This window comes from Abrus precatorius, unplaced genomic scaffold (assembly GCF_003935025.1).
Source record: "Abrus precatorius isolate BTA unplaced genomic scaffold, Abrus_2018 Scaffold10, whole genome shotgun sequence".
In the NCBI taxonomy this organism is placed as follows: Eukaryota; Viridiplantae; Streptophyta; class Magnoliopsida; order Fabales; family Fabaceae; genus Abrus; species Abrus precatorius.
In genome coordinates this window covers 26,940,552-26,957,782 of record NW_020874292.1, presented here as the reverse complement: position 1 = coordinate 26,957,782, position 17,231 = coordinate 26,940,552, and the positions used below count along the sequence as shown (strand labels likewise).

The 17,231-nt window shown below is 30.3% G+C and overlaps 1 protein-coding gene across 2 annotated transcripts; it reads left to right on the top strand.

The window, feature by feature from the left end:
* Positions 1–10,234: 10,234 nt before the first annotated feature.
* LOC113870957 (probable serine incorporator) lies at positions 10,235–16,619 on the top strand. Of its 2 annotated transcripts, none has more exons than XM_027507578.1 (6): positions 10,235–10,596; positions 11,191–11,433; positions 12,354–12,465; positions 12,534–12,708; positions 14,980–15,217; positions 16,053–16,619. In XM_027507578.1, exons 1-6 carry the CDS (start codon positions 10,422–10,424, stop codon positions 16,340–16,342), a joined length of 1,233 nt encoding a protein of 410 aa, XP_027363379.1. In that variant the 5' UTR covers positions 10,235–10,421; the 3' UTR covers positions 16,343–16,619. The 2 variants fall into 2 exon arrangements, with proteins under 2 accessions (XP_027363379.1, XP_027363371.1); XM_027507570.1 differs by having other exon boundaries at positions 10,281–10,596; positions 12,354–12,470; positions 12,539–12,708; positions 16,053–16,544.
* The last annotated feature ends 612 nt before the right edge of the window (positions 16,620–17,231 follow it).

Below are 17,231 nucleotides of genomic sequence, written 5' to 3'. Positions count from 1 at the left end.
AATGTAAATTTATATCCATTTAAACGCAAAATTAAACATCCTGCGCTGTGACTCAAGGTTTGTGATGGGATATTTTACGAGACAGTATGCCATGAATATCGTCGAATTGTCATCGCAACCCCACTTGCAGAGGGGAGTGTTGAGTTACTTGAGTCGTGCTATATCGTTGTTTTCTAATTTAGTAAAATTTAAAAATATAAAAAATATTTAAATTTAAATAAAAAAAATAATTTAGATTTAAGTGAGAAAGGAAAAAAAGGAAAAAGTAAGTGATTGAGATTTGAGATGAGAAAACTTATTGTAAAAAGAAAAATTCAAAAGTAAGTAAAATTTAAATTTGAAGGGAAATGAAAAAAATTAACATGAACAAAAAATTAACAATTTTTTATTTTTTAAAAATAAAAATATTAAATAGAGATAAAAACATGTCGTATGAAAAAAAAAGTATATTAAAAGATTTTTCCTCTTTAGCCTAAAATTTATAATACAAAAGTTGATTGTGACATGCTGGACAAGAGATTATGCTCTTTATAAATTATGTATGCATAGATAAAATAAACAAATTTTCATATTTGTTATTATAACCTGTTAATAGGTATAAATTTAATCGTTTGAATTAGTATAATCATTTTTAAATTTCTTATTTTCGTATTAAAATGAAATAAGAAAAAACTCCTGGCAAACCGCTAAACATGTAAATTAATCGATGGGGAACTATTCTACGTTAATTAACGGTTTCAAGTTTGAGTTGATAAAAATAGTTACAATAAAAATTTCAAAAGAGAATTTTGTTATTCATAATATTATACGAGACTTAATTTAAAGTAGTCGAATGTTTAATGGTTATAAAAAATGAAAAAGGAGTAGTATGTAGAGATTTTCTTACAAAAATATTGACAACGATCATAACTTTTCTCGTCAATTAAAATGAGAACTTACGATTACAAAAGTTGGTCAAGCGTCTAGAAAAACACCAAAATGTGTGTACAAAATCATCTTGTGTACCTGCCTCCACTGTAGTCTACTCTTGACTCCTGGCCCAGAATAGAAGAAAAAGAAAAACCCAAGCAACTTTTGACATTGTTACAGTATATCTTCAATCCTAGAGTCACTTGGTTGAGTTGATCATGTGGAAAACTTGGTAACCCATGATGTCTTTGAGCATAATCAAAAAGCTCAAGACATGCCCATTTCATAATCTTTCACTTAATTATCAGAAACCCATCATCATAATCGCTCCTGCCACCTTAGAAGAATCACTACGCACCTCCATATGATATAAAATCTGATTTTCTGCTCCTGGAAGTGCCTGGAACACCGTTTCCATACCTGAGACTTCGCAAATCTCAATGACAAGAAGTGTCCTGCCATGCTAGAAATGCCTAGACAACAAAGATGTTTAGATCCTTGGAACTTAATTTGATTTGTATATATAGAAGATGGTGGTGGAGAAAGTGTGAGAATGAGTAGTAGGTGTGACATGAATGGCCTTAAGAGTGGAATCAGAGATGCCAAAGTGGTCTCTGTCACATTGACCCCTTGTCAAATCACCCTTGAAAAAGACTTGCTGCAATTCATCCTAATAGGAATGGCCAATCCTGTCCCTGTCTGTGTTAGCCTATAAATTATTTACCACCTCTATGACTTTATTATGTAGTATATTCGCTTAGTAAGTGCATTGGTGCCTTATCATCCTTCCTTTGCATGTATTCTCTTAGTTTTGATTATTTTCCAACCAAAAATATTTTATTTATTATGAAGAGCTTGATCGCATATTCCAGCAAGGATTTCACCTGTGACACAAACACAAAGAAATGTAGCATATACTAGTGAAGTTGTAAATCACTATTAATAATACTATGTTTGAGGTTCTAATTATACCCTTAAGAGGAACACTAACCTTTTTACAATTAAGAATCCTGTCTAAGCAGCATTATTTTCTGCTGGAATTAGTTTGTTTTTAAACATATTCAAGACTTGAGACAAGACACAAGCGAGGAATTACACCAAACAGGTTCCTTTGAATATATTATTTTTCATTTGTATGTTTTTGAGACAACACAAACATACACTCAACAGAGAGTTGCTCTAGGGGACTAGGTGGCGGGGGACCGGAGAGAGAAAAAGCGAGAGTGGGAGAGAGAAACTTTACACTTATGGGTTGATTTTCAAGCCTCAAGTACACTTTGAAAATGTTAGATACAAAAGATCTTGATTGCTAATTTACAACAATCAAATAGAGTAATCCATTAAAGTAGATACACACAAGCACCTGTTACCTAAAAGCTAATTGAAAGTACTTAAAAAAGTGCTCTTGGCTAAGAGTACTTATGCCAATTAAGAAGCAGAGAAATACATATCCTCATGATATAAAACTTCCCCCTTTGTTGCTGGACGATTCTCCTCCACTTAGCATATCTTCTACCCATGTTCTTCTTTAGAAGTTTCTAATTGCATTACAACTAAATGGCTAGGCACACTATTTATTGAAATTAAAATCCTATGTGGCAGGAGATAATATGCTAATTGGATTCACATTTAGAATTGAAATGCCTCATCCAATGTTAAGGCTCCACTTGTACATATTGGACATCAATACACGTGTCTCTAAATTCAGCTCAAATGCATAGTTTTTTAGTTAAATCATGCCGGCCATGGGGATTGTCGTTTCTCTGAAAACGATTAACAAGTACAAAAACACCACCCTTATCTTAAATAGTAGCTAACTCACATCATTATCCTCTCAAACATCAAGGGTCTCTTTAACTTCCATCTTCAAGCAGTTCAAATGAGAGACACATGCGAGGGCTTGTTTTTTACACAAGCCTTGTGGATGATTCCAAATCTTCACGTGAGCAACACACCATGCAACCCCATGAGTCATAATGGGTAGCTGATGAGTTTGTTCTTCCTCAAACGGGTCAAGCATGTGACTTGTAAGATTGTCAAATAATGTCTCACTGTTTTTGAAAAGATTGGCAAAGAAACGCTCCCATATCTTATCTTAAAGCAAAAAGTATCAAAGATAAGATCTTTTGTATATATAACTAATATTTGTGGACCTAAAAGATTAATCCATTGATGTACGGCTTTAATGGGTCCTAGTTAAATAGCCATGGTGAAACTTGAGCCACTTAGAGAGGCCTAGGTACAGTGCTACACTAATGAGGTAACATACATGGAAGCTAGTTGCTGAAGGGTAAATATCAACCATGGAGACATGTTATTTCAAAGGCTTGGAATTTAGTGCTGTTTTCATTTGAAGTGAAAGAAAAGAAAGCTCCAGGCTGGTGGCAACTCTTACTGTGCATTCAATCTGTTGGCTGTCTTGTGAAATGCAATAATGAGCACAAAGTTAGATGATCTCTGTAGTTCAGGATGTGACTAACTGAGACCACACAAGAACAGTGTGTCTACATTCCTTTTTAGATAAAGCGTCATGTAAATGAGTTTTAATCTGTGTGTCAGGAAAACTGGTTACCAAAGTGATAGAGAAATATGCTTTGCTCTTGAGCTAGTTGAGTGTTACTTTCAGGTCCCATTGAAAATGGAACGCATGAAGAAGTCGACATGGAACTGAATAATTTACCACAAATAGAAGTCCTTCAATTTAGTGAGAGTCTTTGACACAAAGATAAGGTTTGTTACCTTTTGACCAATAGTTCACAGGATTAAACTCTAGGAATAGCCTTTTTATTTGGGAGGGTAAGACTATGTTTATATATCTACTATTCCATACCCTACTAGGTTCATGTTTTGGGCCACCTTATCTTGGAAGTTCTATCAACAAGTCGCATTGACTAATGTTAAGAACCAACAAAGCAACATCTCACAAAGGCTTTGGCATGAGTTTGACTATTCTAGGATTGTTTCCTTATATTTTGGCAGGTGAATTATAATGGAGTGATTATGATATCCTCCCTTCTCGTTAATTAATATATCTTTTTTAAAAGTTTTTAAACATTATCAACCGTTGATTAAGATGAGATTGTTAAAAATAAAAGATAAAAAGCAGTGATACAAGTTAAATTTATAAAAAGATAAATTAGTAATTTTATGTACATGTTTATCTTTTTTTTTTTTTTCATTTATACGATATAAATTTTAGAATCTAGTTTTTTTAAAGTCTCCTTCAAGTGTTTAAGTCAAACAGATCTCAAAAAGTTATACGAAATAAATATATAATTTGTATAAATATAAATTCTATGTTAAAAGATATATTTTTCAAAATATAAAATGTTGAAAATAATAATATTCAAAAATTTTCATTATTTTTTACATAATTCATGTAAAAGTGTTTTTTTTTAAAAATTTCTACATTAGTATTCTGAGATAACTGATATAAAAAGTAACATTTTTACTTAATACTTTATACATTAGTTCTCAAAGATAATTAATGTAAAAATAATGTTTTAAAAAATATTTTTTAAATTAATTTTTTAGTTAACCAATATAAAAAGTTGTATTTTTTTTAATATACTTTTTATATTAGTTAATTTTCTTCAACGGTGCAGAATTAATAACACAATATAAATAACGTAGATTGTTAATCTTTTAGAGTGCTTTAATTAATAATTTTTTTTTACATGTTTCTGTAACCTTCTAGATACTCTATGTTTATAATATAATATTAATAACATTGTAACTTCTATGTTTGGAAGGAACCACTAACCATGAAACTAAGAACTTGTATTATTCAAGCTCAATGATGTAGATATATAAAAAGAATAATTTCTTTTTCCTGTTTCAATCATAACCATCAATTTAATATAGAATATAATTAACAGCCTTAATAGATTTTTAACTTGCTTATTTAATTGCTTTACTTTTATAATTCTATTACTTTTTGTAGAAAAAAAAAGACATTAAAATTGATATTTTAGTCATTATTTTTTATCATTTGCAGGCTTCAAGCTTTCTAGCCGAGTGATTAAACTAGTGAACTTTCTTGTTCTCTATTGCTTTTATTATTTTTCTCTCTTATCTAAAAAAGAATAAAGAATCCCGCAATATTCTGAAGTTGCAAAACTTTACGAGTCTGTTTGGTGTAAGGATTGAATAACTTTTCTTAATTTTATTTTTATTGTTTATTTAACTAACAATATATCATAAGTCTATGTTATGGGTTTATTCTATTATTTTCTTTAATAGAAAATTTAACTTATATCAAAATAAAATAACATAATATTATCTAGTTTGCTAGAAAGTACAAACATCTCTAAAAATTACACTCAGATACGTGTTTGAAAATATTTTCATTATAGCATACACTACAAACACAAATGGGACACGCACTAACAAGTTACGTGTCATAGTGCCTTATATAATTTATTTCTGCAGTTAACGACTGTGGTAAATCTTTAAATATTAACACATCTAATTAATTATTTTTATCTTTCACTTTTTTTATACACATCTAAAAAAGTACACTCTAAAACACAAAAGATATCCTTATGTTATCCTTTTAACAGTACATTAAACATTGTTCTTTTTTATTAAGTTTTGTTATCTTAAGACTGAATTTAAGGATCATCTTATAGTTTAAAAACTTTATGAATTATAAATAAACCAGCATCCTTCCAGTTTTAGTTTCTTTGCAAATGCAATGCCCCCCGTGTTGATTGTTTTGATCACATCTCCTGTGACTCAGTGATTTACAGATTAGACTAGAAGCCTGTGTTGATTATTTCTAGCTACCTGATTTCTTTCTCAACATTTTTCTATTAATTAGGAGAAAAATAAAAACAATAAAAATCATCATGTATATCTTGTGCAGTAGCTCAAGTGACATTGTCTTGGAGACTGCTTGATTCTAGGATTGATATTTGATATATTTTTGTATTTTATTTCTCCTCATGAGTTATTAGGATCTTTTTCTGGAGAAATCTTTCTGTGGTTCAAATATGGCCCCAGCCATAGCGACATGTGTGTATTCATTTTCATAAATTGTAAAATTTTAATACATATGCAATTATTAAAAAAACTATAGATTATAATTATTAAAAAAAAAGATAAGTCATTAGAAATTGAAAGGAAACATATATTAGATCAATGGATTCATCCGTGAGCTGTTTCTTTATCTAGTTGAAAAGACCTGCTTAAAGTTGAAGATGAGAATTTAGCATTCATTAGCATTCTCCTTTGGAAAGTTAGACAAAAGGTGAATTGTACCGAGACCCCAGTTCTTTTTAATTCTTTCACACCTCCAGACTAGAATGTTGCTGCATGATAAACTTTTTGGTAAGTACACCAAATTATTGAAGTAACAAAATAGATTATCGTCATTAAGAATTAATATTAAGTATCAACTCACAAGAATTACACTAGTTGGGTCGCTAAAAACAGTGTTGAACAGAACGAAAATTAAACAAGTGCAGAATTGTAAAAATGAAATTAAAGTGCTGAGATTAATATTTATAAATGAAAAAAAACTACAAGATTAAAATGGAGTAATAATTAAAATAATTGCAGAATGTAAATGTCTAAATTATTGGAGATAGGTCTAAACACAATTAAAAATAGGTTGAGTTCGAAATTCCTTATCTCTTTCCCTTTGCTTACAAATATATGCATAACTCAAAATACAACTTTATTTAATGGTCAAATTTTCTAAAATTCTCAATCCCAATTCCTTGGTAATTAGTTCTAAAATAAAATTAGTGTCTTAATTCCTTAGATACAACTAAAGACATTCAGCGTTAAGATTTAAAATCCAACAAACCACATCATTATAAACTTCTATTCCTAGACAATTTATAATATGCATTTTGGATCCAGTCCAAGAAAGCTCACAACTTTTCAGCAATGAACTCCTTTTCATCAACCTCATTCACGTAGAACAGTGAGACATTAAGTTCAGAATCAAAATATTAGAATAAAGTTTGTATCTTGAGCTATGTCCAATGTTAATTCATTGCAAAGGATAAAGGTATAAGTTCATCGTCACTCAACTCCAAAATATTTAGCTAGATATGAGGAAAGTAAGTAATATAAAACTGAATTATATTGCAGAAATAGAGTTCATGTTCACAAAAACGTTTATAGCAAAATGAAGAAATAAGAAGTTATTATTCTATTACATAAACCAGAGAAAATAAGATCAAATCCAAGTTCCCATGAAGATCTTCTAGTAAAGATGTAAAAAAAATATCCTAGCTACCATATTCTACGTACACTGTATCAAAACCTAGGTTTCTGTGCTCTAGAATCGTAAAAAATAAAAAGATAAAAGATGTCGTCTTTTCATAATTTTCTTCTTTTATAGGTTCTGTCAGCATCGTATCCCCACAAATGAAAGTTCATGTCCCCACAAAGTGTGTCCTGCAGCACTTAGCTTTCGCTCTTTAGTCCAATTGCCACTTTTTGTCTAATTTCTTTCAAAAATTTAATTAACAACATCAAAATATGAATGATCTATATAAATTTTTCAGTACTTGCAACCTTTCATTGAATTTTTCAATTAATTGCATTATTTTATGATTTAAATCCAATAAAATATGTCAAAAAATTTTAATTTCCTAGATGAGTTAGTGACTCATCATTGCAAATTAAGAGTTTTGTTAGGTTCATTGTATTATGAGATTAGAAGCTCAATTATCAAATTTGTTTGACATTTTGTCAAATGTTACACACTGTTATGAAAGTGTAGTGTCTTTGCTTGGTCTACACTATAAATATCATACACTACAAGTAATTTTGTTTGAATTAGGTAAGAATATTATAGGCTACAAAATTTTCTTTCATGCATTTAATATAATTGCATTTACTAATACTTGATTTAAAATAATTTTTTGCTGAGCTGATTCACTTACTTGATAGTTTTAAGGCTTTTTTTTAAATTTTCATTGAATTATATTTTATTTTTTAAATAATGCATAATTAATAGATTTAAATTGTTATAATTCACGTAAATGTAACAATTTTTGTTTTAAACCTTGTAAAAAAATATTATTTTCATCTTGATATTTTCAATTTTTTTGGTCATTATCATTTACTCATAGTTGCATAAAAATTAAGAAAATGATGATATTCTAAATTTTGTAAAATTTATTACTTAAATTTTTATCATACCATTTGTCTATTACACCATCTTACTTATTTATTGTCCTCTACTAAATAAATATTAATAAAAATATTAATTATTCATTAATTTTATAAAATAAAAATAAAAATAAATAAAATAAACTTATTAGAATGTAAATAATAATAATAATAATGAAAGATGCTTATTAATTAAATTCTAATACTTGTCAACTTAATGTATGTGTATTTTACCTCTATTCCTAATCAATGTTAGACATCTTATTACGCATCTCTTACACTTAGGATTAAACATTTAATGTATGAAATTTGTAAAACTTAACATGCATGTGCAAATGATCTAACAAGATTAGATAACTTCAATATCATGTTTAAAATTTTAGACCTAACTCACCTCTAAAAGTTAATTTATGAGAGGAAGACTATTCTAACTTTGATAAAGAGTATATGCTTTTATTTAACTAATGTAAGATGTCTTAATACACCCTCTCACCCTTAAGATTAGATAATGTGGTGGTTCAATTGGACTAGACACCTAGTTTGTGAATTTTATAAGATTAAACATCTATAAGCAATTTAACAGTACCAAACATTTATGAACAATCTAACATGCAAACTAAATAAGTTCTGAGTCTATGTTAAAAAATTTAGAGTCATTTAGGTCTAAATTTTTTATCATGTTTTAAAATTTTTTACCTTATCAACTCAAATTGAAATATAACAAATATTATTTTCATTTCTTCTTAATTTAATTTTTAATATATGTAATGAGTTGATGTATCTGATAAAGCCTACTTAAGCATCTATTAGCTAAATTATTAGCTATCTAATGAAAAGTTACACAAAATAAAAATAAAAATATTAAATTAAAATAAAATAAAATATTAGAAGATAAACTTGACAACCTAAAAACTTGCTAGAATTGTTTAATAGTCAAAAGTTGTAACTTAATTAGTTGCTACAAAGTTGTTTACGTTTCTTTTAGTTATAAGATTGTAAGTTGTATTTTATCTCCCGTGGATGATTTCTACCAAGTCCATCATAATTAGTCAAGCATTGGTTATCAACAAACTGAACATACATAAATCTTGAAACAAAATATTAGCTGTCAAGTTGTTACTTGAGAGATCAGCCAACTTTGTTTTAGTAAGTTAGAAAACAAAATTCTATGCTTCGAAAATTGGTTAACAAAGTCAAGTATTGAATGTATTATTTATTATTTCAATACAAATATTTTGTGAAATTAAATTTTATTCTTAGAGTGTTTATATTTTCTTTCAAAGCATCTAAATTTTAACAAGACAATTTAATTTTAATTGCTAACATAAAATCAATATACAAACTCAAAGCAAAACTCACAATATTTACAAGAACAAAAATATATTTAAACATTTTAATTTTAAATTACTTCATTGTAAACATAATAATAATTAAAATTAATTTAAAAAATTTAAAATAAGTTTACAAGCATTTATTTATAAACATAAACATAAAAAGCAAAAACGATTACTCCGCAAAAACTTTATTAAACGTTATTTTTTTAATACTGTTTGCTATAATTTACATGAGTCAAATACAATTTAAGGAAATAAAATTTATTAAAAATTTTAATAACATTACAAAAAGCTCATTAATAAATTTATTTAAAAGAATTATTTGTTTTTATTTTTTATTTTTTATTTAAATCCAAATATCAAAATACGCTGTATAATGAATTTTAAACAAAAATTCATTTTTAGCTAAAAAATATAAAATTATTAGATAGTTTTAATTTTAAAACTTTATTTTGAATTTCAATTATAAAGTAACTTTTACATTAAAAAATCAAGTCAAACTTATTTTAGACTAAATAATGGCTTGAATTGAAAATAAAACATCAAATAAATTACATATAGTTAATAATTTAAAAAAAAAAAATAGAAAACATTAAGTATGAAATAATCCAACGATAGGTGTCCTTAAATTTGACAATGAAGACTCTATTTTATCACAAACAAATTGCTAACAAATCATTTATGTATCTGTCATGTAACTTGAGTATTTGGTCGTAAATTTTTTAAATATGTCTTGTTTAAAGTAAGAAATGTATAAAATAAAAAAAAAGTTTACATCCATGATTGATTTACTAAAATTGTTTCTAATGGAAAATATCTGAGATATAGTTAAAAAAAAAATGAAATCTTTGAAACCTGGGAGTGGATAAGAATGCAACGAGTGTTTCCTTAAACGACGAAGGGAAGTTTTGAAACGACACATGCGAAGCACGGAGCTGTGTATAGAGGCAGTGATTCTTGAATCGAACTCGATCACAGAGAAATTCAACCGTGAAAGGAGAGAGAAGGTGATATCTCTAGTATCTCCTATCAAACATCATCGTCATCATGTCGTGTTGTTTATCTTGCTGCGCGTCTATGACAGGCGGTCTCTGCACCTCTACGGCATCATGCATCTCCCAAAAATCTGCCAGAATCGGTTACTGTGCTCTCTTCGGCGTCTCTCTCATTGTTTCGTGGATCCTAAGAGAAGTTGGAGCACCCCTTTTGGAGAAACTCCCCTGTATTTTCCATTCTTTCTCTAAAGTTTTCAATTTTCCTCACAATTCTCCATTTGGGTATTTATGTTCATCATCTGTGAAGTGTGATTAACCTTGCTTCATATTCCTGCCCAGTACTTTTTGAGCTGTGAATTTGAATTTGCCTTCCGGGGCAGCCTCGTTTACCACGTGCCTAGATTTATGATTCAGGCTATTAGGGAAAACTTGAAACTTTGGTCCTGTGGAAACACTGAAAAATTTTGTTAATGGAGTGTTTGGAAGAGTTCATAGATCGCTTTATAACTCTTAAAAACTTTTTTTCAATAAGTTTCTTTATGTAGTTTATTAGAATAAGCTCATTTTAGCTTATGTCAATAAGTTCTATGGTCAAATTCATGATACAAATCACTTATGCAATAAGAGCTCATTAAATAAGCACATAATTAAACTGTTACCCTAACGGATCCTAAGCGTATGTTTGGTTTTGATAATTCCAGGAAGAATTTAGCCCCTCCAAAAACAAAAATAAAATAAAACGGCATATGGTGGAGGAGCAGAATTAGTACTTGAATGTTTTTTCCTTTTTATGTGTTTAGTATATTAATACTTACTTGCAGGGATAAATACATCCGAAACGGATGCCCAAACAAAGGAGTTCTATCAAATACAAGCGGTTCTTCGTGTGAGCTTGGGAAATTTCTTATTCTTTGGCATCCTAGCGCTTATTATGATTGGTGTGAAGGACCAGAATGATAGGCGTGATTCATGGCACCATGGTGGTTGGACTGCAAAAATGGTGATCTGGCTTTTGCTTGTGGTCCTTGCATTCTTCCTTCCTGATGTCGTAATATTAGTATATGGTATTTTCTGTACCCTTTGCTGTTTTTGCTTAATTCCGTGGCCTTGATGAATGAATATAGTATGATTCTTGAATTATTCAGCGCAGATTTTGCATTAAAAAGCATCTTTTGAAGAGGCTTTCTGGCTATATTTAATGACTCTCAAACTGATTTTCAGATGTCTATACCTCTCCTTCCCCAACACTCCTATCACAAATTTTGTTTGAGTTTCATTTTGATGCTTCGTCAATGTAAAACTTTTTACATTACCATTTAATCTTGAGTTAAGACACCACATTTAATGAGTTTAACCATGTTAACAATCACATGATATATGGTAATCATTACATTACTTGGCAACATATCATTGGATGCAAGTACAGAACATTTTTACACTAATTTAACTTGGAAAATAAATTCATTTTATTTTGGCTAAGAACTTTGCTCTATTGACCCTTATACATCATAGACTTAGGACTTGAAAAAAGGGAGGGGGGGGGGGATCATGATGGCCTAGCCTAGAATTTGGTCTAGTCCAAGGAGAATTGATTTAACTATTAGAAATGGATTTGACCTAAGTTATTACTCAACCCCAATAGGTTGGTCAAGGGGGATGGATTGTCTAAGTCAATAAAGAGAATGTTGGCCATATTCCTAGCCAATGTGAGATATCATAGCAATAAATTAATGCTGCCCTTTTTCTGGTTTGACAAATGGAAGTACTATATAACTGGTTAATATATCAGAAGGAATATGTTTTGTTATAGTGCTTCATCTTCTTATTAGTCTGGTGTCTATTGCTGTCTAATTGCTTACTCTACCTATATAGAGTTGTATGTGAGGTCTGATTTCTGATTTTTTTTTTTTACATGAAAAAATTTCCCCCAATTGATTTTAAACCCTAATTCTAAAATTGACGTGCACAACTTTCATATTTACAGGATTCATATCAAAATTTGGGGCTGGCTTGTTTTTATTGATTCAAGTGATAATTTTACTTGACTTTACTCACACTTGGAATGATGCATGGGTTGAGAAAGATGAACAGAAATGGTATGCTGATTTTTCCTCGTTATAGTTTTCTATTTGCCATTGTGATCCTAAGAAATTTGCTTGTTTAGGTACATTGCTTTACTTGCTGTATCGATTGGATGCTACATCGCAGCATTTACAGTGTCAGGAATTCTTTTCATTTGGTTCAACCCTTCTGGATATGATTGTAGCCTCAACGTCTTCTTCCTTGTCATGACCATGATTCTTGCTTTCTTGTTTGCGGTTATTGCTTTACATCCTAAGGTAAAGAATAGACATGCTTTTAAGCAATTGAAACTTATTCAATTCTCTTGTGCGATATGAATTACTTGGTGATGAGAGAACATACAAAGGTTCTTCAATTTCCAATAATGTATTGTTTTTGTATGCTTAACAAAGTCCTGAAATCCTGTATGACTTTTCATGGCTTCTCTAACAATGCAAAAGATATTTCTAGCTTTCTGCCAATATACTGGTAATCTTTCTCGAGGTTAAGTTTGTTAGTGAGACACATGATTCTTCTTAGCAACGGAACATGATTAATTTTCTGAATGCGTTGTTAAATGACAAATATTAAACAATCTTCATGTTGAAATCTTATATCGACTACAAATACTGCCAAATAAGAATTTATAAAGGCTAAAGTAATCTTTACCTTATGAGCTAGCTTTTAAAGTTAAATTAAGCCAAAGCTCAAATTTAATGGTATCAAAGCTTATGTTAGATTTTATATTGAGTGTGACTTTAACTAAAAACAAGAAAAAAAAAAAAGCTACTCTGGATTTTTTTAGTGCAATTAACTTGATCTGGTCCCATGGATTTCTCAGCGTAACTTACTTGACCCCATGACTTTCCTAGTGCAACCTACTTGAACCCGCAACTTGTTCAATGCAATATTAAAAGAAAAAACTAGTACAATTTTCTCATTATAGATGTCTAATCTGGGTGAAGGTGTGTGGAAATCTCAAATCCAACTAAAAATATGAGTGAGAGCTTTTAGAGGAAGCAATCCTTACCTTTTGAGCTAACTTAACGACTAATCAGGACAAAATCCAAATTTAAGACTACATATAACAATGATGCATTGGTAAAAAGTAGGAAAATGTAGTTCACTGCCAAAGAGGAAATGTCATGAAGGAAACATCATCTGAAAGAAAATTCTTTTAATGAATGCCACATGTCTTTCTCTTTTCTGGACCCAAGCTATATTTAAATGATTTTCTGGAATGGTGCATACTATCTTGATGCATGCCACCAAGCCATTAGTGCGTTTTACATTTGGATACATTATTAATTTTATTTTCCAGAATCTCTGGGCCATTTAAATTTAAATATCAGCTTTAGTTGAAGCTTTGGCCCTGGTCTATTTTTGGGCTCCACACCCCAATTATGTCCCTAGTTTTGATCTCCTCACTTCGATAATTTGATATTTGTTAATCTGTCTTTTGACATACTCCTTAATCCTTATATGACTTGTATCTTTCAAATGCAATAATTACTTCATTATGTAATGGTATTATTGGAAGGAGGTCACTCTAGGTTAATCCAAAGAGTTATCTGGATATCAGATACTAGAACACTAAATTGCCCATCTAATGATGGTTAATCATTTGATTCTCCTAATTCTTGATTTCTTGTAAGCTTGAACAACTTTCTCTCTCCATTTTGATCTCTTTTCTTTCTATCTATCTATCTATTTATCTATCTTGTGACACTGCCAAGTAAATTAAATTTATTAAATGTTTAATCATTTGCTAATATGGGTTTAAGATGTCTCACGTTAGTTAGAAATAGAGTTAATATACTCCTTATAAGTTTTAGGATAGTCCTCTTTCTATGAGCTAACTTTTAGGAGTGAATTAGATATAAGTTTCTTAACATGGTATCAGAACCTATCCAATTTGAATGTTGGCCTATTAACAGATGTCCAGTCCTGTTGGGTTTTACTTGGGCAAATGTTCAGTATTGCAAATTTCATGTATCAGATGTCCAGTCCTGAGTGTAAAGGGTGTGTGTCAAGATGTTCCACATTAGTTAAGAATAGAGTCAGTATACTCCTTATAAGAGTTAAGATAATTCTCCTCCTATGAGCTAGCTTTAGGAGTGAGTTAGGCCCAAGTTTCTTAACGATGGATTTATGAACTTTGTAATATTGAGAGTGATGACTGTTATGACTGAATGGTGAACTCTTGGATTTTGAGGGGTTTGTGTTAACAAGTCTTGCAAGAATGATGTTTCTTTTCAATTTGCAGATCTGTGCCAACAAGTTCTATGTATTTATTTTTGGAGTTTGTGCCTCCTAAGACCTATTTGTTAGTCATAACTTGTTACACCATATTGTAGACCAAAAGGAAATTATAAGGTCTGAAAATTGGCATTGGATAATGCCCTTTCTTTTTTTGGTTGATGTTATTTGGTGCCATTATATTTGATAGGTTTGGAAGGAAAGTTGATACTTGGTTTCATTCATGTCGCCTTGTGTATTCATTTTATTTTATTTTGAAAAAGTGAATAATAATGGGAATGCAAAAACAGGTGAATGGAAGCTTGTTGCCTGCATCTGTGATTTCCCTTTACTCTGCTTATGTGTGCTACACGGGTCTTTCTAGTGAACCTCGTGGCTATGAGTGCAATGGTCTCAACAGGTCCACAGCTGTCAGTGCAAGTACACTCATTCTTGGCATGCTAACAACAGTGCTTTCAGTATTGTATTCTGCTCTTCGTGCTGGATCTTCAACAACATTCTTGTCACCACCATCTTCACCGAAATCAGGTAATAAAAAATGTTTGGAATCCTTAATGATCTCTTATCTTTTGATGTGTCTGTGATGGCATTTTGGATTGCTTGTTTCTTATCTTATTTTGAGAAAATATTTTTTTTCCCAATTTTGAAAGAGAGCTTTTGAGAAAATTGATTATTACCACTGAAAAAAGCCCTACTATACATGCAAAAATTACTCCTTATTGGATACCCTAGTTTTCGTAGCTCGACTGAAAAACTGTTAACCAATCAATCTGCAAAATCCAGATTCTCTTTAGTATTTATGTTTGCTTAATCTGTACCCCTGATGAAGCTGAAGCTGACTACAATTTGCCTAGTTTTATTTATATAGTTAACATAGGTATATTATATTCTTTTTCATATTGTTATATATTCAAATTGTGTTTATGTATACATAAGAAACCGCATATAGGCCCCACCCCCACAAAATCCTCAAAGTACTCCTTTTACTGGTCCACCGACTGATCCGGTTCTGAAAACATTATTGGATGCTCGATTACTATCCCTCTCTTTAAAAAATGAAATGAATGCATATAGTCCTATATTCAGTAAAACAAATTTGATCTCAACAACTTCTGAAAACGTGTCTCTGGATGAAGAGAATAGCCTCTTTGAAAGTAAGCTTCTCTCATACAACCCTGTTAGCATTGTTTCACAAGTAATGGATTCTCCGATAGCCCAAACTCCAAGTTTCTTTCTGCATATTCTAAATATTTCATTCCCGCCCATATATCCTAGCAAAAAAATTTTAATCAATACAAGTTTTCTTGAAGTCCGGTTCAGTTTTTGAAGCTATTATGTCTCATTTGGCATTTTGTTTTTTCAGGTGCGAGTAAACCTCTTCTTGAAGAAGTGGAAGAAGGAAACACAAAGAAGGAGGAAAAGGAAGCACAACCAGTTAGTTATTCATATTCTTTCTTCCACCTAATATTTGCCTTGGCTAGCATGTATTCAGCTATGCTTCTTTCTGGATGGACCAGCACATCTGAGAGCTCAGATCTCATAGATGTTGGTTGGACATCTGTATGGGTTCGAATTGGCACTGAGTGGGTCACTGCTGGATTGTATATCTGGACTCTTGTGGCTCCTGTGCTGTTTCCTGATCGTGAATTTTAGTTCTCTCTTCTCCACTTCATAGCATTCTCATTGGGTTTATCCGTTTATGGACACTATGGTGTTGTAAGTAATAATCTTCCCTGCCTACATATGGAATGCCGTATGTTGCAATTGCAGTAGATGATATATGTATAGATTTAGCTCTTCATGTAAATGTTATGTTTTTTTTTTTTTAAATAAACAATGTAGAGTGTTTTATAATTTATATATACTGTAGTAAATAATAATACTAGATGGCTAAATAAATTAATAGTTTGCTGACCATGGTTTTGCTGTTTGATAACTTAATTTACCAATGTGATTAATCATTTTATTTTGATATGTTGCTCTACAAGATTTTTATCCTATTATTTAAATGTATAGTATTACAATTTAAAAATTTGTTGACTGTCGCATTAATTTAGGAATGACATTTTTATGACTTGATAGCAACTGCATGGTTATCTTTAATTGATTTCACTTACATTGAGATGAATTTGCCTCCAATTATCCACAAACCTGAATTATATCCGTGTATAAAAGTTCAGTTATAGTTTTCTTTCCCATTTCTTTTTGTTTCGATTAACTTGTAGTTTTTGTTCGAGTTCATTTTGTACCTTTCGTTTCCCTTTAATATAGGAACATTTGCTTCATTGTAGATTTTCTGTATTTGAGTGAATATTTGTAAACTTAAGTTTCAATAAACTTGATTTCGTAGAATTGATTTTACTTAAAAGTGAGTTTAATGTGGTGTGATTTGTGTTTGGAAATATTTATCTTAAAAGTAAGTTTGTAGTTAAATTCACTATGAATATTTTAACTTAATGCAAAAGTTACAATTTATTGTTGGCTCAAGTGCGAGTTTGATTGTAAAATCAATCATGTTTAAGAATAACTAAACTTCTTAAAC